Source organism: Ailuropoda melanoleuca, chromosome X, assembly GCF_002007445.2.
Source record: "Ailuropoda melanoleuca isolate Jingjing chromosome X, ASM200744v2, whole genome shotgun sequence".
Lineage (NCBI taxonomy): Eukaryota > Metazoa > Chordata > Mammalia > Carnivora > Ursidae > Ailuropoda > Ailuropoda melanoleuca.
The window spans coordinates 93,109,839-93,133,782 of NC_048238.1; the positions used below are offsets into that span (position 1 = coordinate 93,109,839).

At 41.0% G+C, this 23,944-nt stretch overlaps 1 protein-coding gene across 2 annotated transcripts in view; it reads right to left on the bottom strand.

Moving 5' to 3' along the window:
- The window catches only part of LOC100475469 (fibrous sheath-interacting protein 2), a 66,601-nt gene extending 50,052 nt beyond the window's left edge, over positions 1–16,549 (bottom strand). For both annotated transcript variants that reach the window (XM_034648858.1, XM_034648857.1), the window contains exons 1-9: positions 16,283–16,549; positions 15,771–15,896; positions 12,806–12,967; positions 12,002–12,091; positions 11,495–11,634; positions 10,247–10,388; positions 9,433–9,543; positions 8,888–9,008; positions 3,423–3,488 (exon numbers count right to left, since the gene is read on the bottom strand). In XM_034648858.1, coding sequence (XP_034504749.1) covers positions 3,423–3,488; positions 8,888–9,008; positions 9,433–9,543; positions 10,247–10,388; positions 11,495–11,634; positions 12,002–12,091; positions 12,806–12,967; positions 15,771–15,896; positions 16,283–16,381 — 1,057 coding nt within the window. In that variant the 5' untranslated portion in view covers positions 16,382–16,549. The remainder of the gene's footprint in view (positions 1–3,422; positions 3,489–8,887; positions 9,009–9,432; positions 9,544–10,246; positions 10,389–11,494; positions 11,635–12,001; positions 12,092–12,805; positions 12,968–15,770; positions 15,897–16,282) is intronic.
- Between the last annotated feature and the right edge of the window lie 7,395 nt (positions 16,550–23,944).

Here is a 23,944-nt window from a genome sequence, read left to right on the forward strand (position 1 = left end):
TATGTACAAACCCATGAAACCATCACCACAATTGAAGTAAACATTTCTCCATACCCAAAAGTGTCCTTGTTCCCCTTGTACTTCATCCCTCTCTCTCTAGTTCTCCGTCTCCCAAGCAACCACCGATCTGCTGTCACTATAAATTGTTTGCATTTTCTAGAGTTTGCTATAAATGGAGTGAAACAGGATGTTCTCTCTCTCTTTTTTTGGTCTGGCTTCCTTCATTTAGTATATTTATTTTGAGATTCATCAATATTGTTGCCTGCAACAATTGTTTATTCCGTTATCTTACTACATAGTATTTCACAGTATGGGGCGTACTACATTTTATCCATTGGCCCAGTGAAGGGCATTTAGGTTGTTTCCAGTTTTTTTGGCTATTATGAATAATGCTGTTATGAGTCTTTATGTGGACATATATTTTCATTTCTTCTGGGCACGAACCTGGGAGAGGGATGGCTGGATCATATGGTAGTTTAACTTAAGTTAGCAAACTGTTTTCCACAGTGGTTCTACCATTTTACACTCCAACCTGCAGTGTCCAAGTTCTAGCTGCTTCAAGTCCTTGCGAATACTTAGTTATATTCAGTTATTTACATTGTAGCTACTTTACTGGGTGTGTAGTGGTATCTCATTGTGGTTTACTTTGTATTTCCCTAACGACTAATAATATTAAGCAGCATTTTCATGTGCTTATTTGCCATCTGTATGTCTTCAGTAAAATGTTTGTGCCCTTTCCCCATGTTTATTAGGTTGCAGCTTTCTATATATTACATATTTTTCTATACTCAACATTTTTTTTTACAGTGAGCACACCTTCTAGATGTAGGTCTGGAGACCCATCTTTCATTGCGCTTACTTTAGGGGCTTAACAGATGCAAAACAGCCATTATGCAGCAGGACTGTTGTTTCAAAATTTTATATTACATTCTCCTTTTTGACTCCCCAAGTACAAGAACTCTGCCCTAGTCTTCCATAGACATCTACCTGCTTGGGGGTGGAACTAGGGGAGAGGAGTTTAGAATTTTTAATAGGAAGAATGCCACAATAAACACCCAAGTACTATTCAGCACCTATTATTCAAAATAGGAATGACATAGCCAAGACAGTACGCTTTGCAAACGATGCAACTGTCTTGAGAAGTTCCCAAAAGTTAACCTTCCTTTTTGCGTAGCAACAGACTGGAATACTTAGCTCAGAAAACTCTCCCTTAGTGTATTAGAGATACCCTAGGCCACTAAAAAGAGTTATCTGGGCTCAGAAAGAGGAAGATACGACTTAGGAAAGTTGGGGGGGGAGTTCACTCCTTTAATAGCTCAGAGATGGTGGGAAAGTGGAAGGGTGGTGGGAGAGGCTGGAGAGCAAAGAAATCAGATGAGGCTTCACATTTTTCTTACTTTGGGCCTTGGTTGCTTCAGACAAGTGAAGTTAGCACAGACAGAAAAGAACTATTGCTCTGCTCCCCATTTAGGACTCTAGAAAGAAATCTCTTAGGCTACCTCCCACTTGTTGCCTCCTCCTCCTCACCTGGGACATGGCCCAGAAACTCTGCAATATAGTATGGTCAAGCAGAGCAAGGCTTTCTCTGAGGTTGGCCCTTCCTTCCTTCCTTCCTTCCTCCCTCCCTCCCTTCCTTCTTTCCTTCTCTTTCTTTTTAATTTTACTGATAGTGATATATCTAATTGATATATAAAATTGTAAGACAGTTGAAGTGTACATCATGGTGATTTGATGTATGTATATATTGTGAAAGGACCCCCCATTTAGTTAACACCTCACATATTTATATTTTGTTGTTGAAGACATTTTAAGTTCTGCTCTCTTAGCAAATTTCAGTTGTATACAGTGCTGTCAACTATAGTCACGTTTTTCATTAGCTGTTCAGATTTAATTCATCTTATAGCTAAAGTTTGTACCTTTTTACAAACCTCTTCCTATTTCCTCTTGAGGTTTTGCTTTCTTTAGCTACTCTTGGTTCCTATGTGATGAACACGGCCCAGAAAGGGCTGAGAGTCTAGCTGGGGAGCTTGCCAAGGGGAGTCACTGGGGTGAAGGTGAGAGGGCTCCACCCCGAGCATTATGGAGCAGCCAGACAGAATGGGAGGTGGGATGGGAAAGCCAGAGGGCTTTAAGCTCAGTGAGACCAGACCATGAGTCACTGCACTGATGGCTGAATTCAACTTTGAATGCCAAGAGGCCAAGCACTATCTCAGTGTAGATAAGGACATCTCTCTGGAGACCAGAGGAGGCAGAAGACATTTCATCCAAGTGCCATGGCTTTATTCACCTCCATGAGGTCACGGAAGCCACTGTTCCCCAAACCTTAATGTGCATATAAAGCCCTGGGGATCTTATGAAAATGTAGATTCTGATTCGGTAGGTCTGGGGTGGGGCCTGAGAATCTGCATTTCTAATAAACTCTTTAGGTGATGCTCATACTGCCGACACACAGAGGAGTAAGAACATAAGCCACACCTCTGACCTCAGACATCAGGACATCATCTTTGGGAAAGAAGTAGAAAGATGGGGAAGGCTCCTTGAAAGCCTGGGCCATTATGGGGGCCCCACAAAGGCAGTCTAGAGGAGTATGTTTGAAAAATCGATGACTGAGGGAGAAGGCAAAAGGAAGGGAGAAACTTAGATCCAGCAAACAGCACTAGCCCCACGTGTACTAAAGAAGCCTACTTAAGAAATAGGCTGAAATTCTGGAATGACAACACCTACTACTCTGTCAGTCTGTTCAGAAAGAAGCAGGGGATCAAGAATGGGCAACACTGAGCAGCAGGCCCCACTGATGCAGAAAAACATGTGGCAGAATAAAATACTTCTGCCGCCAGCAAAGTGACAGAAGTTAATTTGGGCCTAGAAAGTCCAACATCTAAGGAAGGGCAGGGTTTTGGTTGGGGTCTTGGTCCTCACTAGGTCCCTAGGGCCACTGCCTTCTGAAACCTCTGTGGCACCTCCAGTCAGCAATCTGCAAGGATGACTCTCAGGGGAGCACAAAACGTGAGATGCAGGGAAAAGCTACCCTGGGAGTCAGAGCAGACCCGCAGAGAGCAGCAGCGGAGGTAGCAGCCGGTGAGGAGCAGGTTCAAAACCACATGCCTCGGAGATCAGGAGCAGGCGCCACGGAGAAGCAGGGCTCTGAACTGGGCTTGTGGACTTGTCAGCTGCAAAATGAGGGCTGCCCTGCTCCTGGGCATGTGGAGGCAGGGATATGAACTGAGTGTGTAATTAGGGGGTCTGATCCAGACAGCAAGAGAGGCCCTAGCACTGCTGGCAAACGTTCCTCGAAATCCATCATTCACGACAGAGGACAGAGGGAGGATTTCTCTGCACTGTAAGCAGAGGAGGTCAGTACCAAAGCCTGGCTTTCCACAAATTACTATTTTAGCACTTCTAATCATAATCATTTCAATTACGTTTTTGTTCTTGGTGTGATTGCTGGTCATTGGCAGTATCACTTGTTTTCTTTATCTTTGAAGAAGCTTAAAGAAACACAAGAAAATATTTATATTTAGAATAGTGGAAATGACAAAGTTATCCAAGATAGATTCTATTTATTCTTTAAGGCCCAGTAGGAGGAGAGCCATATGCTTGCTAACCTACATATTAGGTAGTTGTAGGGAGGAACTGAAGCGGGTAAGTAGTGGGTTCTCAGTGGGAGGCATTTGTGTCCCTTAGGGGACATTTGGAAATGTCTGGAGACAGGCTGGTTGTTACAGATGTGGTGGGGGAGGGTTGCTCCTGGCATCTAGTGGGTAGAGGCCAGGGATGCTGCTAAACATCCCACAAGGCAAAGGATGGCCCCCACCACAAAGCACTGGGGAGCTCAAAATGTCAGTAGCAACAAGGTAGAGAAACCCGAGGAGAGATGTGATGGGGAGGCAGGCCAATCGCTTTTACAATATTATCTTGTGTAATTAAAGCTATACTCAGGGAAACAGAGTTGTCTTCTGGGAGAAGGGAAAAACTCCCTCCCTCCAGCCTGCCCCAGTGAGAATGTGGACTTTTCTCTGTGGGGAGGTGCAGCAGTGCAATGACTATGCTAGAGACCCCGTGAGAGTGCTCGTGATCATCCCTGGCTGTGCCCGAGCTTGACAGAGGCAACAGTGCCCAGGGACCTCAGCTGGGAAAGAGGTGACCAAAGTTCCTGTTGCTAATCATTGAGATAGACAAAAAAGATTCCAAACTGTGTGTGCTGATTGCATTTTCACTAGAGTTTTAAGATGTGCATCCCTGGGGTGGCTGGGTGGCTCAGTCAGTTAGGGGTCTGCCTTCGGCTCAGGTCGTGATCTCGGGGTGCTGGGATCGAGCCCTTGTGCATGGGGCTCCCTGCTCGGTGGGAAGTCGGCTTCAGTCTCCTTCTGCCCCTCCCCTGCTCGTGTGCTCTCTCATTCAGCTCTCTCTCTCAAATAAATAAAATCTTAAAAAAAAAGACATGCATCCCTTTGGGTCTACATGGTGGAAGATGACAGCCTTATATAGTGGTAGAAGTCTATTTCATATGTGAAAGAGAGCTTGTCATTCTTCTGTCACCTATGTGATATTTTGAACATGATTTTTTTCAATGTTTTCCTTTTTAAAAACCATTTGAGGTGGCCACTCTTTATGCCTACCTGAAACTTTCTTCCTACCTAAAGTAGGAGTCAACAGTTAAAGATGGAGGAAGCAATATAGCTGCTGAAGTGATTTTTTTATCCCAGAGGTAGAGGTTACAGCCTATTGTTCCACTGAACTACATTTGAGTTTTCTTACTGACTCCCCTTTCCTAAACTTTCATTCTTTCCTTCCTTTCGCATTGTCTGTTCTTACGCTCGTCCTTTAAAAACTTTCTTCTTTTTTTTTTCCAGCCATCAAAAAGAACAATTTCACAACATTTGCAGCAACATGGATGGGACTGGAGGAGATAATGCTAAGTGAAATAAGTCAAGCAGAGAAAGACAATTATCATACGGTTTCACTCGTTTATGGAACATAAGAAGTAGGAAGATTGGTAGGAGAAGGGAAGAAGGAAGGGGGGTAATCAGAAGGGGGAATGAAACATGAGAGACTATGGACTATGAGAAACAAACTGAAGACTTCAGAGGGGAGGGGGTGGGGGAATGGGATAGACTGGTGATGGGTAGTAAGGAGGGCACGTATTGCATGGTGCACTGGGTGTTATACGCAACTAATGAAGCATCAAACTTTACATCNGGGGAAGAAAGGGATAAAGAAAAGGGGGGTAATCAGAAGGGGGAATGAAACATGAGAGACTATGGACTATGAGAAACAAACTGAAGACTTCAGAGGGGAGGGGGTGGGGGAATGGGATAGACTGGTGATGGGTAGTAAGGAGGGCACGTATTGCATGGTGCATTGGGTGTTATACGCAACTCATGAATCATAGAACTTTACATCAGAAACCAGGGATGTACTGTATGGTGACTAACATAATATAATAAAAAACATTAAAAAATATATACTTTATTTATTTGATAGAGAGAGCACACAGGCAGGGAGAGTGGCAGGCAGACAGAGAGGGAGAAGCAGGCAGGGGGCCTGATGTGGGGCTTGAGCCCAGGACCCCAGGATCATGACCAGAGTCAAAGGCAGATGCTTAACAACTGAGCCACTCGGACGCCCCTCACCCTTATTTTTTTTTTTTAGCTGACTTCTCTTTAGATCTCTCTACCCTCTATTCTTCCCTTCTTTCCCCTTCCCTCCTTCCCTTTCTTCCCGATACCCTTTACCTTTTCTCACTCCCTTTCTTTCATTGTCTCTTTTTCTTTCTTTTCTTCCCTGCCTGCATATCTGCCTTCCTTCTTCCTCTTTCCTCCCTTCCCTTCTCCTTCCCTCCTGCTTCCTTCATCCTTCCTTCCCTCTTCCTATTTCCTTCTTTCTTACCTTCACCCATCTGCTCACCGCTCACCTTTTCTCTCCCATTTGTGTTCCTTTCTTTGATTTCCTTTCTTCCTGCCATTTTTCTTCTATTCTCTTTTTACTACTCCTCTTTTAAAACTTTTTCCCCCTTTCCCCTCTTTCTTTATGCATCTTTGTCCTGTCTTCATTGCTGCATTCTCCTATTTAAAAATCAGTTTTTTGGGGGGTACCTGGGTGGCTCAGTTGGTTAAGCATCTGCCTTAGGCTCAGAGCCCTGCAGCAGGCTTTCTGCTCAGTGCGGAGTCTGCTTCTCTTTCTCTCTGCCCGCCCCTCCCCCCGCTCATGCGCATGCTCTCTCTCTCAAATAAAATCTTTTAAAAAAACAGTTTTTTCTACCAACACACCTGCCTAGCTGACTATCTGTACAGCTATCAATCATCTTTCTGTCTTTATTTTACCATCTTTCTTCACTGCCTTCTAGTTTTTAATTCTCTTGCACATCACACAATTGTACTTGATTTTCTTACTGGTCTTCCTTTACACTCTCACATCCCTCCCCTGTAAGTAACATTTCCCTACTGAGTCATACTGTATAAACTTTTCTTTTCTTCCCTCCTTGCTTCTTCTTGCTCCCTTCCTTTCTCTTTTTTGTGGCTCATTATAATAACTTCTTTCCTTCTCTCTCTCTCATTTGGTATGTTTTTTCCCCTGTCTTACTACTAGTTTCTCCTATTTGAAATCCTATCTGTCTGTCTATCTATCTCTCCATCTATCCACCCACTACTGTTGAGCTGTCTCATCAATTTACCTGTCTTTATTTTACTCTGTTTTTAAGTAATTTCTTTTTAGATCTTCCTCTCTCCCTGCCTTCCTCAGTTGTACTTAATTTTCACAGTAGCTCCTACTTTTAAACTCCTGTGTCCCTTACTCTCACATCCTGTTATTTTTTATTTTTCCAATTTTCCTAGCCTCATCCTTTTCAAAATTCTTTGCTTTCTTTCTCCTTCCCTCCCTCCATTCCATCCTTCCATCTTTTCCTCCCTTCTTCAGCTGTCATACCTGCTTCCTAGAATGTCTTCCTATTTATCTTTTTATGCTCCTTTTCCTTTTTAATGGACTGTACTTTTAAAGTCCAGTCTTTTCTATCTATGTATCTCTGTATCTGTTTTATTTTACTATATTTGTTAACTAATTTCTTCTTTTTAGATCTCAATTTCCCCACCATCCTGTCCATGATTATGTAATTTTCTCACTAGCTTCTTCCTTTCAGCATCCTGTCTCTCATGTTCATACTCTTTGTAATTCCTTTTCCCAGACTCATCCCTTTTATAAACTTCTTTACTTCCTGCCCCTTCCTTCCTTTAATTCAACCCCCTCCCCACTCCCCCATTTCTTTTAATCTCATTATATTCACTACTTTAAATTATTTTTCCCTGTTTCCTCTATTTTTTGTCCTGTCTTTGCTACTGGCTTCTCTTTTTCCAAATCAGTTCTATCTACGTGTCTGTATATGAATGGATGTAAGTATGTATGAATTGATTGATCAATTCATCTAATTTTAATGTATTTTTAAACTGACTTCTTTTTAAACAGCTTTTTAAGTAAGCTCTATGCCTAACATGGGGCTTGAACTCATGACCCTGAGATCAAATCACGTGCTCTCCTGGCAGAGCCAGCCAGGTGCCCCTTTTTAGATTGCTCTCACTCACACAATCTCTCTTTTTAGTTGGGTTTGTCCTACTGACTTATCCTTTTTAAACTTCTTACTTCTCCATCTCCCTCTCTCCCTCTTTGTTCATTTATTTTTTCCCTGTGTGTCTTTCGTCTCCCTTTTCTTTCACTCTCTTTTTTCTTTGCCTGTTTGTCTTTCTTTCTCCTTCGTCTAGTCTGTCTTATCTCTTTGCCTTTGTTTTCCTCCCATCACCGACATCCAGTGTGTATATGTGTGTATATATGTGTGTGTGTGTGAGTGTGTGTGTGTTTTCTTACTGGTTTCTTCTATTCAGTTTTCTTTCTTTTTCTCTCTTATTCATTCTTTCCCTCTTCTCCATTTCATTCTTTGTTTTTGTACAATCTTTTCTTACTGCCTCTTCCTTTTTAACCTTTTGGTCTTATTTTTTATCTATCTCTGTTTCGTGCTTGGTATATTTTAAATGACTCTTGTTTTGTCTCCTTTAAAAAACCTTTTTTCTCTCTTTTTCTTACTAGCTTGTTCTTTTTCTGTTTTGTATAATTTTTTCTTATTAGTCCTCAGTTAAAATTTTTTCTTCTTTTAAAAAATATTTTTCTTTGTCTCCCTCTGTTTCAGTCTACTTTCTTGGAAATGTTTTCTCTTACTGGCTCCTTTTCTCTGTCTGTCTTTCCCTTCATATACATCTTTCTCCCTCTTTGTCATATCTTTTTTTTCACTGTCCCCTCTTACTGGCTCCTTTTTAATTAATTAATTAATTAATTAATTATTTTAGAGAGAGAGAGCGCACATGAGCAGGAGTGGGGAGAGGTGCAGAGAGGGAGAGAAAGAGAGTAAGAATCCCAAGCAGGCTCCATGCCCAGCATGACCCTGCCACAGGGCTCAATCTCATGACCCTGAGATCACGATCTGAGCTGAAACCAAGAGTCAGATGCTTCACCACTTCACCAAGAGAGTCAGACGCTTCACCACTTCACCGACTGAGCCACCCAGATGCCCCTGGCTCCTTTTCAAACCTGTGGTACAGGCAGTATCGTCTACTATGCCACTTTACAGAAGTGCTGAATTTGTTATAATGTATATAATATTGTGTGTGTACATTCTTTACAACTTGAGCTGTAACTGGGAGGTGCCTTGCATAGTGCTTAGCACTGGTAGTGTGAGCTTCTAGGGTTTCCCTTTCCAAGGGTCTTCTGACCTTACCACATAAGCACATAGAGGTTTTTGTTGTTGTTGTTGTTGTTTTTACAAAGCCACCAATATTTAATATATACATATGCATCTTCTACTTAGATACTTTATCATTTATTGTCTCTATTGTCTCTCTCTCACCTTCTTTTTCATCCTGTCCTTTGTTTTCAAATATATTTCCCTCTGGTCTGTTTCTCTTAACATCATCTCTTTGCATTTTTTGTAAATGATAAGCAATTTTTTTCTCTAGAAGTGCTTGTTTCTAAAATATTAAAAACATATATTAAATGTTTAAAAATATAATGGCAGCTTGCTACTGGAAATGCAAAACAGATATTTCAAATATGATGGTCTACTTGAAGGGTGCCCTCATTCCTATTTTGAGATTTCTGAAGTCACAATGAGTACAAAACTAGGAAGGTAGTAAGGGGTAAGTTTCCTTTTGTTGTCCAGCATGAAGAAGAATACATTGTAACAACTAGATCCAATTTAAGTCATTGTGCCCCTTCTGGAGACTGGTCCCATTTCAGAGCAGTCCTTGAAGTCCTGGTTCAGACCAAACCGGGTTTCTCTAATAGCTATCCTCGTGAGTTTAGGCCACTTTTGATAGTTCACACTTTAAAATATCAAAATTGGCAAAAGCTTTTCCTCAAATAGCCCAAGTTATAAGTAAAAGCTCACTCTACCTTCCGGTGAGTTTCCTCCCTGACTTTTTGACGTTGTTCCTCAATTCTTGCTTCTCTTTTAACTTCTTCTCCAATCTTTGTCAGAAGTAACATTTCTTTTGTCTTCCATTCCTAAGGAACACAATGTTATGGTAGTTAGAAGGGGTTCTCTTTTATTACCTTTTTTTTTTTTTGGTATTTTGTCAATAAGCAAATTAGATCAAGTCAAGGACCTTACAAAAATTGGGTAAACCATAATGAAAATCTTATGTTGGCTTTAGAATGGGCTTCTCTCACTACTTTTTATTGGGAATATGTTGATGGATGCAATGGAATGGCAAAAGGAAGGAAATGATTTTGCTTTTGGAAACTTAATTCAAGTATAAGCCTGGCTTCAAAGATGGATCTAAAAAGATGTTGGCAAGAGGGTTTTCTCTTATTGCCTAAGGGGTGTATCATATGTAATCTGTTGCCCTTAAATGTATTTTGGTAGAGAAGATAAATAAATAGGCTTGTCTGAATTTTGAGAGAATACAGCCATGATTATTTTTCACTAGAGTTAATATCTAAAACTTTAAAAGCAGATGAGGTGTTACTATAAATGCAATATAATTTGTGATATCAAACTCACTATGTTAAGTAAAAGCTTGTCTATTATAAAAGTGATAAAAGATTAATAGTGGTTTATTATTTAAATTATTATTATTTTTAATAGTGGTTTAATTTTTAGACCTGAAATAGCTTCAGGTCATATGGTGGGACTGCTAAAAATGTTTATCAAAACAACAACCATATGCAATTTTCCCTTCAATGTTTAAAATTTGGTTTTCCTCACCTCTTCAATTTGTCTACGGAGACGAAGTTTTCTTTTAACGTGGTCCTGATGTCGTTGCTGTTCTTCCTTCATCCGGCGTATGCTCTGCTTTTCTGCTGTGTGCTCAACTTTGTCTAATTCCCTACTAATCATATCTAAATATCTAAGTAAAAGTGCAAATATAAGTGAAGGTAAATTGGGTGTTTCCCTTATGATGGTATTATCAATTTTGATATTCCCAAACCACCTTCTGGGATGCTTTTTATTTCTTGAATACAGAAAATGTAGAGTTTTTCAGGGATCTTTAAGTTAACCTAATCCACCAGCTTACCATACTGTACGAATTTTCCCAGACCCTGTTATACAAGTCTGTAATTGTGGTTGGGACAATGGCAAAATTTAGAACAGAGTGATTAAAAGCATTTTACATAGAGATTACATACAGCTCTGCAGTTTGGGGAACATGAATTTCCAAAGACAGCTGAAATCAACTTAAAGACTGACTTCAAAACACAAGTTGATTTGAATTTCCTTTAAAAATAAGTGGGTACTGGCCTCTCTGTAATTCCCAAGTCCTTGAGTGACCTTCCATGTACAGAGAGGTCCACAAACTACCAGACCGGGACCTTAGCGGATCAGCAAGTACTCTGGCATATCATGACATAAACCCATGGACTTTAAGAGGCAGAATAAGGTGAACTGGCCCTTGTCCCCAATAAATCAGAAAGAGAAAGAACTCTAGCTCATCTCTGCCTCCTGGGGCATGGGCTTGGCCTCTGAATAGTAACACTGAATGTGTGTGAATTGTAGCTGAATGAACATACATGATTGGTTGGGGAACAACACCTGTTTGTATTAGCATCAGATAGAGTTATAGGAACTCTCCTTTTCTGACGCTGCAGTGACTTCCTTCAACTTAATTTTGAAACATGCTTAACACACCTTCTCTCTCTCTGCTACTATGGATATGGGTTTCCCAAGCTCAGGAATGTGGACTTCGGATTTCTTCAAATTCAGTTTGGCTTACCTCTTGGGCTTCTAGTGAGTCCAGTTTCTCAGGTAAAAACTCCCCCCAAGCCTTGGTACCAGGGGGTTCCCAGTCCCATTACCTCTTACTCTCCTTTCTCTCCACATTGAAAACTATAAGGGGTTCAATAATGTGTAATCCTTTTTTTTTTTTTTGGTCCTGCTTTCAATTCTTTCTAGTACTTTTACAACTTTCTGGGGTCTACAATATGTCCATGAAATATGCATTGACCTCAGTCGTACCTGTGCTTTATTACCAGCTGTTGGTCTGGAGTTGCTTGTGTATCTTCCTGTAACAGCCATTCTTGGAACTGTTCATTTTCATAACTGTTGTAGGGTCTTCTGGTTTCATACAACTTATTTACTTGTTTTTCAATCATTTTCTGAGAGAAAAAAAAAATCAAAGTCTCTATACTGGCTAGAAATAAACCTGTCCCTTAATAGGCCGTCTTAAGTGTAGGGCTTGGTAAACCTCCTGTAGTTTACACATGGTTAATTCTGTTAACCTGCATTTAAGCCTAGTGTGGCTCCATTCCAGATAAGTGAAAATTTCTCTCTGTAAATTAAAGGCAAAGGTCTCATTTTTATCTCTTATAAATCTCTAGGGATCTTACTTGATTTGTTATCTTCATAATTCTAGGTCAGGTAATTATAAGTAAATACTCCGCGGAGGACCAAACCTTTCTTCCAAACCCTACATAAAAACTATCTTACAGACCCCAAATAAAACAAATTTAAGTATTAACTTACTTGTTCTCTTACATAGTTTCTTTCAAAGTCTAATTTTAAAGTGGTCAGATACTGCCTGTACTTATTCAATTCTTTCAAGGTACATATGACCTATAAAAGCAAAACCAAAAACCAAAGATATAAATAGAAAGTTGTAACAATCATAAAGCTTTGCAGAGAAGAGTGTCATAAGAATATTCATTTTAGTAACAATTTTAGGATCAAGGGTAATAATAGCACATTGTGGTAGCAATTTGGAAAGCAGTATCTAAAATTGCTGTATCACTACGAAATTTCTATCTAAATAGTATTATTTCAAGAATATGGTTCACATCATAATCAGAAATTTACAATTCTCAATGAATTTGTTATTAAAACACCAGTATAATAATGACATTCAACACTCCCCCCCAATTTATTTCATCATGCTGTTTTCTGCTAGGTTTCCATTTTGTCTCTAGTCTTCTCAAAAAGTGTAGGAAACATTCCTTGATAGGTATACTGTGCCTTTATTACTTTTAAAGCCAGAGGAAAGGCACTATACTATAGCAGGGAGAAAATACATAAATAAAAACTTTTATATGTATGTCTTTACATATTTGAGTCATATGGTGCTTATCTTTTGCTGTTATCAAAGAAAAAAAACCAAGAAGGAACAAGTAGTCTTATTTAGAAATCCAAATACTGAGTAATTAATTGAGTTTTCTAATAAATATTTCTTACTGTTTAACCAAAGTTGAAACAGGCTCCTAGTGAAGTACATAACCAAGTGTCTATCAAGTCCCTAGGTTTCTACTGGTTAATGGGAAGGAGGCTTCAACCTACTTTATTATTGCTGGTGATGTAACCGCCCTTCTTTAATCTCCTTAGGATATCCTTTCGTTTATGGTATGCTTTTAAATGGGGATCATGAAGGCTTTTATAGCTGGTTTCCAAAAGTCGGCAATAAGGATCAGTCAGATTAAAGTCATAAGAAGGCTGATAAAGCTGCAAACACACAGATTCAAAAGTATTACGTGTGTAAAATGAATGAAATTGCACTTTTAAACCTCAAGTTGTTGAAATGACTAGGTTGATCAGTGAAAAAAAACGTAAGCCGAACCTGAAGTGAGGGAATCCAGAAAATGGATTGATTTAGGTGAATCTAACTGCCTTTCCCTTCCCCTCTGCTCTAGTTATCTTCAGGCTGGGGGTGGTAGCCTCAACCTCAGCCCAATTCATGAACACTGAGGTGTGGTCCTAAGAGTCCTTCAAGGCAGGTAGGGTGCCTCATCTGTGGGCAAGGGGGAAAGACAAGAGAGGCAGGATAGGGTTCTAGCTTTCTTTTTCCATTTAGAAGCTTCCTTTGTAAATTTCTGACTGCTTGATTGATGCCAGGCTTTTGTCTTTCCTAATGAACCTATATCAGGAAACTGGATTCCCTGACTACCAATGTTTCTTAAAAAGGCAAAGAAACTGAGGGCTTCAGAGGGGAGGGGGGGTGGGGGAATGGGATAGGCTGGTGATGGGTAGTAAGGAGGGCACATATTACATGGTGCACTGGGTGTTATACGCAACTAATGAATCATCGAACTTTACATCAAAAACCAGGGATGTACTGTATGGTGACTAACATAATTTTAAAAAAAAGGAAAAGAAAGACATCCTTCTGGGCAATGATTTAATTTACAGTGAGACTATATAGGAAGCGCATATCTTTCCTAGAAGAGAAGTGATCAACAGTGATGGCAGTTGAAACACTGCTGCAATTAGCAGATTGATTATTGCTGCTTCTTTTAGATGTTGATTTTCATTGGTAACAGACATGGGTTGACCAACCCTGGGCTACTGACCTATCAAGAAAAAGACAAATCCATTTGTTGAGGCCAGGGTAAGTGTTCTATTGTCAATTACAATAATTGGCTTCCCCGAAATGAAGAGTCTATTGTATCATTACTACGTGCCAGTGGGAGGTCACAGGGGAGACTTCTAAAAGTACGCAAATTGTTCTTTTCACTTAACATGTTATCTTTTCTTGAAAGCTGAATGTCTAAGTTAATTGGCAAAGTATTTACTGTTAACTTTCAATAAAAGCAATTTAAGGAGTATGTGAACAGTTGCTAAGTATAGTATACTAATATCCAAATTAATTTATAAATAAATTACCTGAAAATAAGTTTGTTATCAAAATGTTGTATAGGATCAGTTGTCAGGTGTGGATTAATGCATAGCTAAAGACAGGTAGGTTACATTGTTACATTTTAATCTGACTGGAAAAAAGACAGTCAAATACCATAATTTTGCTTCTATCTGGATTCAAAACAGCATGAAAGACCTTTAAATTCTCTGCTTCTGTAGTGATCTGCTAAAGTGGCGTGCAGTTGAGGAAGCAGCAAAGTGAGGTAATGGAGTGTGGCCTAAGAGTCAGGAGACAATGGTTCTGGTCTGAACTCTGCTACTATCTACCTGTGACCTTAGATAAATCATAGCTTCACCTTACAAGGTGGTCATGAGGGTAAAATGAGTTTAAAAAAAAAACACAATACCTAAAGGTGTAAATATAAAGTCTTACTTCCTTGAGGAAATCCTGCTAAAAGACAAAGGTCCTACAAAGTTAGTCTTCAGCGTAGCTGAATGTAGGCCTGATCATGATCAAATGCATATATTTTGGGGTAATCAATATAATTAAGTAGAGAGATAATCAGTATAATTTAGTATAGAAAAAATCTGGTAATAAGAAGTAGTTAACAAGTGAACAACATGAACAGAATAGAAATATAGCAAATAGATGTTCTGTATGGTGACTAACATAATAAAAAAAATCAACTAAAAAAAAGAAAAAAGAAATATAACAAACAGAAGATATTTGAGGGAAAAAAACCAACAGATAGGGCTACAATTATAAACTAGGAAGCAGTGTTATTACTAGTAGTGAAATAGGTTTTGAGTATGTTTCAGGAAAGCTAATTTGTGGGAGTGTGACTCAGTAAATTTCTGTGAGGTTGGCATATATTTAGTAGAACATTATGCATTTTCAAAAGAGAAACTCTATTGTTTTCCAGCAATAAAACCTAAAAAACAACATATATATTAGACAATTATCAGAAATACCAAGAAGCCCCTATTCATCCTTAACGACGTGCTAGACAGTGCAAGAGTAAGGAGGTCAGAATTATTTCCGTAGAATCTTTTGCTATTGTGATCAAAGCACATTCTCACCAGAAAGTTCTGAACCTCCTTTAGTCTTGGCCCAAATTATGGACAGAGCACAGGGTGTTAGGCAGAGGACTTAAAATGTGTAATAATGTGAGTGCAGCACACCGTATCACTAATAGTGCTGACTCAGTCCTGAGTAAGGCACACCAAGGGCATGTAAATTCTAAGGAGAGATGAGATAGTTGGGTGTTGTGACACTTGGGAAAGGCTTTGTGTAGTAGCTCTTAAAGGATGGCTCAAATTGAAGGTCAGGAAGGAGAGAAGAGTGCGTGCCAGGTTGTGGGAGCCAGATGGACAAAGGCACTGAAGTAAGAATTAGCAAGAAAAGTGTAGGTAGGCAGAAAAGACCCCACCCAACCTTTGGGAACTGAGGCTCTGGGTTGGAGATAAGGCTTAACTGGATGGCTGAGGCATATCCTGGGGCCTTCCATCATTAAATAAGTGAAGTTCAGACACTAATCACTTCATTTAACTCAACTTGGTGTGTTAAGTTGAAGTTGACTCAAAGCAAAATCATAGCAGTGTTTCAAGTTTAATAGCGAGCTATTAAAAAAGATAACGAAAATCACTTAAGCACTATTAAAGCTCAGTTTACCTTTTCACTTATATTTGTAGTATAGAATATATTGTTGCTTCCTGGGATAATAGGCAGCTTGACCCCAAGAGGAAGATCCAATAGATTAGCTGCACCGATCTCTGGAATGTTTTTTGTGTGTGAGCCCTGTCAGATACAATGAAATAGTCTATTTTTAAGAACTGTTATTTTCGTTTAGACCAATGTACTCACGTTAAAATGGGCCAATACCTCCCAATAAACCAAAGAATTCTACACTCACGGTTGAAAGAGCCCGCCCTGCTGACAACCCGGAAGGCCTCCCAGCTTCCCGGGTTATCAGCCCTATCTCTGGGCCCCACCCAAGGCTGGTCCCGGCCACAGGCCACTCTCGCTACTGGCTGTCGGGCCTGGGAGCCTGAAGCTGAGTCGTCAAGCACCGGCCCCTTTCCCACCTCGCTCTAGTGAGGTCTCCGCCTCTTCCGTCCGCCCGCCTTCCCGAGACCCCGCCTAGGAGTAAGGAGGAGGGTGACTACAAACTAGCCGCTGCTCACGGTGTCGCAGTGCTCTCTGTCGGCAGTTAGGCTGCTGGCGGTCGCCTTAGCGGCGGCGGCTTCAGCAGCCTTATAGCAGTTGCTGAGGTACAGATCCATGGCTGCCCCGTCAGCCCCCAGGGTGCCGCGGGGCTGGGGCTGCAAACCCTCTTCGTTTCACCTCTCCACGCACACCTTTCCCGCTCTACGCTGTCATCAAGTCTGGGCCGCTGAGATGGTGGTCGCCAGGGTAACGCGTCCTCTAGGCCACGCCTCTCATTGTGCTGCGTTCCGCGCTGGAGTGCTGACGTCTTCAACCCGCAGAGCCCTCTGGGAGGGGAAAGGGAGCGGTGACCACTCTCCACTCACGCGCCGCCCCGAACTTTTCACGCATGCGCGGGGTTAAGAGCCTCAGAGTTAGGGGAAGTGGTCCAAAGGTGTGGTGTGAGAGCGCCTGGTGGAGGTGACACTTGTCTCCGAAAGCAACACCTCTCATTTAAAATAAACCGGAGTGTACCAACTGTCAGTGGGTACCTGGCTGTAATTCTTACAAGTCTTTCTGGCCCCCCAACAAGCTATGATTCTGTTCAACACATGTCCACGAGTAATTGTGTGGTTTGTCCTAAGGCCAGAGCCTTGGCTTTTCACATCAGCCGACTTTATAGACACCATGACCCCCCCTTGCCCTAGGCATACCACCTCTCCAGGTCCCACATAGGGCAAATTAACTTTTTTAGGGCTCAATGCTTTCTTCCTTTGTCTTCCCTTTTCCTGTCTTGGGCTCTTCATCTCTCTGGTCTCCTCTCCCTTCCTTTCTCCGCCTTTCTCCTATTTCTTTCTACCTTCTCCTTAGCTTAGCCAACATTTCTTGGGGGCCTGCCCTATGCCAGACACTGTGCTGGGTGCTGAGGATACAACAGTGAATAAAACATAGTTCCTGCTGCCTAGGAGTTCACCAGAGGGTGAATACATTAAGGGCTGGAGACTGCACCTGGTGGGTCAAAAGTTTGTACTTTGTCTTCATGTTTTTTTTATTCATTTTTTATTGTGATAAAAAACTGGCCAAACATAAAATTTACCATCTTAATCATTTTAACTGTACAGTTCAGTAATGATAAGTATATTCACATTGTTGTGCAACAGATCTCCAGAAGTTTTCATTTTCCAGAACTGAATCTCTATACCCATTAAGTCCCCTTTCTTCCCTTCCCCGCAGGAACCTAGTAACCACTATTTTACTTTCTGTTTCTATGAATTTGACTACTTCAGATACCCTATATAAGTGGTATAAGTGGAATCACATGTTATTTGTCTTTTTGTGGTTGGCTTATTTCACTTAGCTTAATGTCCTCAAGGTTTATTCATGTTGTACCATATGGTAGGATTTTTTTCCTTTTTAAGGCCGAATGATATTGCATTGTATGTATACATCACATTTTCTTTATCCATTCAACCATCAGTGAATATTTATATTGCTTCCACCTCTTGGCTATTGTGAATAGCGCTGCTATGAACATGGGTGTGCAAATGTCTCTTTGAGACCCTACTTCAAAGTTTTTTAGCTATATACGCAGAAGTGGAATTGCTGGATCATGTGATAATTCTATTTCTAATTTTTTGAGGAATCTCTGTACTGTTTTCCATAGTGGTTGTACCTTTTTATAGTCTCACTGGCAGTACACAAGGGTTCTAATTTCTTCACGTCCTCACTGTTATTTTCTTTTCGTTTTTTTCCATTTTTTGGACAGTGGCTCTCCTAATGGGGTGAGGTGATAGCTCGTTGTGGTTTTGATTTGCATTTTTCTGATGATTAGTGATGTTGAGCAGCTTTTCATATGCTTGTTGGCCATTTGCTGTGTCCATGTGTTTGGTCTACTTCTTTGTTCTCTTGGGCATTTAGTAACAATAACTACCATTTATTGAGAATTTACTAATTTCAGATGCTATGCTAAACACTCATCTCTTTTAATCCTCACAACACCTCATCTTAATCCTCACAACACCTCATCTATGTTTGCTTCTTCTCAATAGTTGAAGACATTGCTTACAGTGGCAATGGCTATTATGTGATGGAACTGAGATTTGAATCCAAGTTAACTGACTGCAAAAGCTGTACTTTTTTTTTTTTTTTTTTTACATTGGAACACAGTAATCAAAAAACTCCCAACAAACAAAAGTCCAGGACCAAATGGCTTCAGAGGTGAATTCTACCAAACTGATTCAATTTCATTGCTAGTAATCAGTCTGTTCAAATTTTCTATTTTTTCCTGATTCCACTTTGGAAGGTTATGTGTTTCTAGGAATTTATCTATTTCTTCTAGGTTGGTTAATTTTTGTCACATAATTTTTCATAAAACTCTCTTATAATCCTTTGTATTTCTTTGGTGTCAGTTGTTATTTCTCCTCCTTCATTTCTGATTTTATTTATTTGTGTTCTCTCTCTCTGTTGAGTCTGACTAAAGCTTTATCAATTTTGTTGATTTTTTCATAGAATCAGCTCCAGGTTTCATTATTTTTTAAGTCTCTATATCATTTATTTCTGATCTATCTTTCTTTTTTTAAAATATTTTATTTATTTATTCGACAGAGATAGAGACAGCCAGCGAGAGAGGGAACACAAGCAGGGGAAGTGGGAGAGGAAGAAGCAGGCTCATAGCGGAGAAGCCTGATGTGGGGCTCGATCCCACAATGCCGGGATCACGCCCTGAGCCGAAGGCAGACGCCCAACCGCAGTGCCACCCAGGCATCCCTGATCTATCTTTCTGTTATTCCTTCCTTCCACTGGCTTTTGGCTTTTTTCTTCTTTGCTAGCTCCTTTAGATAGCCTTGTATTGCTATATAGTCCCTCTTAGAATAGCTTTTGCTACATTCTGAAGATTTTGGACTGTTATGGTTTCATTTTCATTTGTTTCCATGTATTCTTTTAATTTTTTTTTAATTTCCTCTTTGATTTCTTGGTTGACCCATTTAAACTCCATGTGTTTTTGCTTTTTCCAGATTTTTTCTTGTGGTGATTTCTAGTTTCATACCCTTGTGATTGGAAAACATGCACGATATGATTTCAATCTTTTTTAATTTACTGAGGCTTGTTTTTGGCCTAACCTGTGATCTATTCTGGAGAATGTTCCACATGCACTTGAAAAGAGTGTGGATTCTGCTGTTTTTGGATGGAATGTTCTGAATATATCTGTTAAATCCATCTGGCCCAATGTGTCATGCAAAGTCACTGTTTCCTTGTTGATTTTCTTTCTGGACTTCCTTTATGTCTGTTGATAGTTATTTTATGTATTTGGGTACTCCCATGTTGGGTGCATAAATATTGACAATTGTTATATCGTCTTGTTGGATTGTTCCCTTTATGATTATGTAGTGTCATTGTCTGTCTCTTATTACAGTCTGTTTTAGTCTATTTTGTCTAATATACATATTACTACCCCGGCTTTCTTTTTACTTCCATTTTCATGGTTAATGTTTTCCCATCCTTTCACTTTCAATCTGCATGTGTCTTTAGGTCTGAAATGAGTCTCTTATAGGCAACATATAGATGGATCTTGCTTTTTTTTTTTATATCTATTCAGCCACTTACGTCTTTCGATTGGAGCATTTAGTCTATTTATAATTGAAGTAATTATTGACAGGTATGTACTCATTGTTGATTTGTTATTTGTTTTATGATTGTTTTTGTATTTCTTCTCTAGTCCTTTCTTTTCTGGTTCTCTTCCCTTGTAGTTCGATGGCTTTATTTGGTGATATGTTTAGATTCCTCCCTCTTTATTTTTGCATATCTATTACTGATTTTTGATTTGTCATTACCAATATGTTGACATATAACATCCTACGCATAGGGGCGCCCAAGTGGCTCAGTGGGTTAAGCATCTGCCTTTGGCTCAGGTCATGATACTGGGGTCCTGGGATTGGGCTCCTTGCTTGGCGGGGAGCCTGCTTCTTCTTCTCTCTCTGCCTGCTGCTCCCCCTGCTTGTGCGTTCTCTGTCAAATAAAAAAAAAATCTTTAAAAAAATCCTATGCATATAGCTATCTGTTTTAAGTTGATGGCTGCTTAAGTTTGAACCCCTTCTGAAAGCACTACATTTTTACTCCCCCCATATTTTATGTATATGATGTCATACTTTACTTCCTTTTATTTTGTGAATCCCTTGACTGATTTTTATGGATATAATTGCTTCTACTGCTTTTGTGCTTTAACCTCCATACTGGTTTTATAAGTGATTAATCTATTACTTTTATTGTTTCTATATACCTGTGAAATTTTTTCCTTTCTTAATTTTCTTACTCTTGATTATGGCCTTTTCTTTCCAATCACAGAATTCTCTTTAATGTTTCTTGTAAGGCTGGTTTAGTGGTGATGAACTCCTTCAATTTTTGTTTGGGAAACTCTTTATGTCTCCTATTCTGAATGATAGTCTTGCTTGATAGAATATTCTTGGTTGCAAGTTTTTGTCCTCTCAGCACTTTGAATATAGCATGCCACTTTCTTCTGGCCTGCAAAGTGTCTGCTGAAAAATCAGTTGATAGTCTTATGGGATTTTCCTTGTATGTAACTGTTTCCTCTTGCTGCCTTTAAAATACTCTCTTTATCATCTCTTTGTGCCATTTTAATTATTATGTGTCTTGGTATGGACTTCTTTGGGTTGATTTTGTTGGGGGCTCTCTGTACCTCCTGGATCTGGATGTCTGTTTCGTTCTCCAGATTACAAAAATTTTCAGCTATCATTTCTTCATATAAATTTTCTGCTCCTTTCTCTCTCTTTTCCTTCTGGGATCCTTATAATGTGAATGTTATAATGGTTGATGATGTTGCTGAGTTCCCTTAACTTATACTAATTTTTTATAATTTTTTTTCATTTTGCTGTTCAGCTTGGTTGCTTTCTATTACCCTGTCTTCTAGCTTGCTGATCCATTGTTCTGCTTCCTCTAAGCTACTGTTGATTTCCTTTGGTGTATTTTTAACTTCAGCTATTGGGTTCTTCATCTCTGATTGGTTCTTTTTTATATGTTCTCTTTGTCGAAGGTCTCACTGAGATCCTCCACTCTTTTCTCAAGTCCAATACACAAAGATAAACTCCAAATGGATGAAAGACCTCGATGTAAGACAGAAATCCATCAAAATCCTGGAGGACAACATAGGCAACAACCTCTACGACATCGGCCAAAGCAATCTTTTTCATGACACATCTCCAAAGGCAAGAGAAACAAAAGATAATGAACATGTGGGACTTCATCAAGATAAAAAGCTTCTGCACAGCCAAGGAAACAGTAAAAAAAACTAAGAGGCAGCCCACAGAATGGGAGAATATATTTGCAAGTGAAACTACAGATAAAAGACTGGTATCCAAGATCTACAAAGAACTTCTCAAACTCAGTACACGAGAAACAAATAAACAAATCAAAAAATGGGCAGAAGATATGAACAGACACTTTTCCAATGAAGACATACAAATGGCTAACAGACACATGAAAAAATGTTCAAAATCATTAGCCATCAGGGAAATTCAAATCAAAACCACACTAAGATATCACCTTATGCCAGTTAGAATGGCAAAAATCAACAAGGCAGGAAACAGCAATTGCTGGAGAGGATGTGGAGAAAGGGGATCCCTCCTACATTGTTGGTGGGAATGCAAGTTGGTGCAGCCACTCTGGAAAACAGTGTGGAGGTCCCTTAAAAAGTTAAAAATGGAGCTACCCTATGATCCAGCCATTGCACTACTGGGTGTTTACCCCAAAGATACTGACGTAGTGAAGAGAAGGGCCATATGCACCCCAATGTTCATAGCAGCATTATCCACAATAGCTAAATCGTGGAAGGAACCAAGATGCCCTTCAAAAGACGACTGGATTAAGAAGCTGTGGTCCATATATACAATGGCATATTACTCAGCTATCAGAAAGAACGAGTTCTCCTCTCTCTCCCGCTCACACTCTTTCTCTCTCTCTCAAATAAATGAATAAGTAGAGAATCTTAAAAAAATAATTTAAGCTTATTAGGAACAAAATTTAAATAAACACTTAATCCAATTTAAAATTTAATTGCAATACCTGAACATATGGAAGAAAAACTAGAATTATAAGAAATAATGGAACAGGGGGGAGGACTAAGATGGCGGAGGAGTAGGGGACCCCTTTTTCAGCCGGTCCCCTAAGTTGAGCTGGATAGGTGCCAGACCAGCAGGAACATCCATGGAATCAACCTGAGACGCAGGAAGATACATCTGGATCTCTACAAATGAACATCTCCAGCGCTGAGTATCGAGGTACGAAGCGGGGAGCCGTGAAACCNGTATTGAGGTATGAAGCAGGGAGCCGTGAAACCGCGCACAGATATCGGAAGCTAAACAGAAGGGGGAGGGAGCCGCCATGTTAGGGCCCCGGGAAACGGTAGCTACCTGCATGGGGGAGCGGGCAGACCGCGGACCTGCACCCTTGAGAACGCAGACTGAGACCGTGAGCCGGCGGCGCGCAATACCAAGCATCTCATGGAACTCTGGAACTCCGGTGTGCTCACTGGGTCCAGACTGAGACCGGGAGCTCCGGGAGCGTGCACGGGGTGGCTGGCGGCTGGCGGGCCACCTGCACCGGGGAGCGGGTGGACTACGGACCCGCAACCTCGAAACAGCACACTGAGACCATGAGCTGGGAGCGCGCGCCACCAGGCATCACACGGAGCTCCGGAACTCCAGTGTGCTCACTGGATTCAGACTGAGACCGGGAACTCCGGGAGCGTGCGCAGGGCGGCTGGCGGCTGGTGGGCCACCTGCACGGGGGAGCAGGCAGACTCACGGTCGGCACCCGTGAGACACCAGACTGAGACCAGGACCTCCGGGAGCGTGCGCGGGGCGGCTGGTGACTGGTGGCTGGCGGGATTAGAAACACAAAGGACAGAGATGCGCCGACCCTGGAAGTGAGGGCTGGGACGCCGGGTGTGGGGCGCACAGCCCAGGATGCTGCAGGGTTGAGCAGCACCAACAGAAACAGAGTTAAAGTGGCCAGAACATCAGTGGAGAGTGGTCCGCGATCCCTCTGTTCTGAGACAGAGGGTGAATTTCGGCCTCTGCTGCTCTGACTCTCAGAAGAGGCACAGCAAACCACCAGGGAAAGCCGCCAGAGAACAAAAGCCTGGAAATACCGGCTCACAGGGTGCCCATCCCCATCCCCCCTCGCAAGGGACACAGAGACTCTACCCAAACAGGGTTTTCTGAGTACCTGCAGGCAGGCCCCTCCCCCAGAAGGCAGGCTGAAAAATTAAGAAGCCCATATCCCGGAGCACCTGAGTGGCACAGTCATTAAGCGCCTGTCTTCGGATTAGGGCGTGATCACAGCATTCCGGAAAGGAGTCCCACATCGGGCTTCTCCACTGGGAGCCTGCTTCTTCCTCTCTCACTCCCCTGCTTGGTTTCCCTTTCATGCTGACTGTCTGTCTCTCTCTCTCTCAAATAAATAAAACCTTTAAAGAAGAAGCCCACATCCCTAAGATCTCTATAAAACAAGGGCGCACGGCCTGGGTCCCAGTCAACACTTNTGGGCTCTGGACAACCCCACAATCTCTCCTCATCAGAATGACAAGAAGTCCCCCCCAGCAAAGAAAAGATAATGATCTGTGGCCTCTGCCACAGAATTAATACATATGGATGTATCCAAATTATCAGAAATGGAATTCAGAGCAA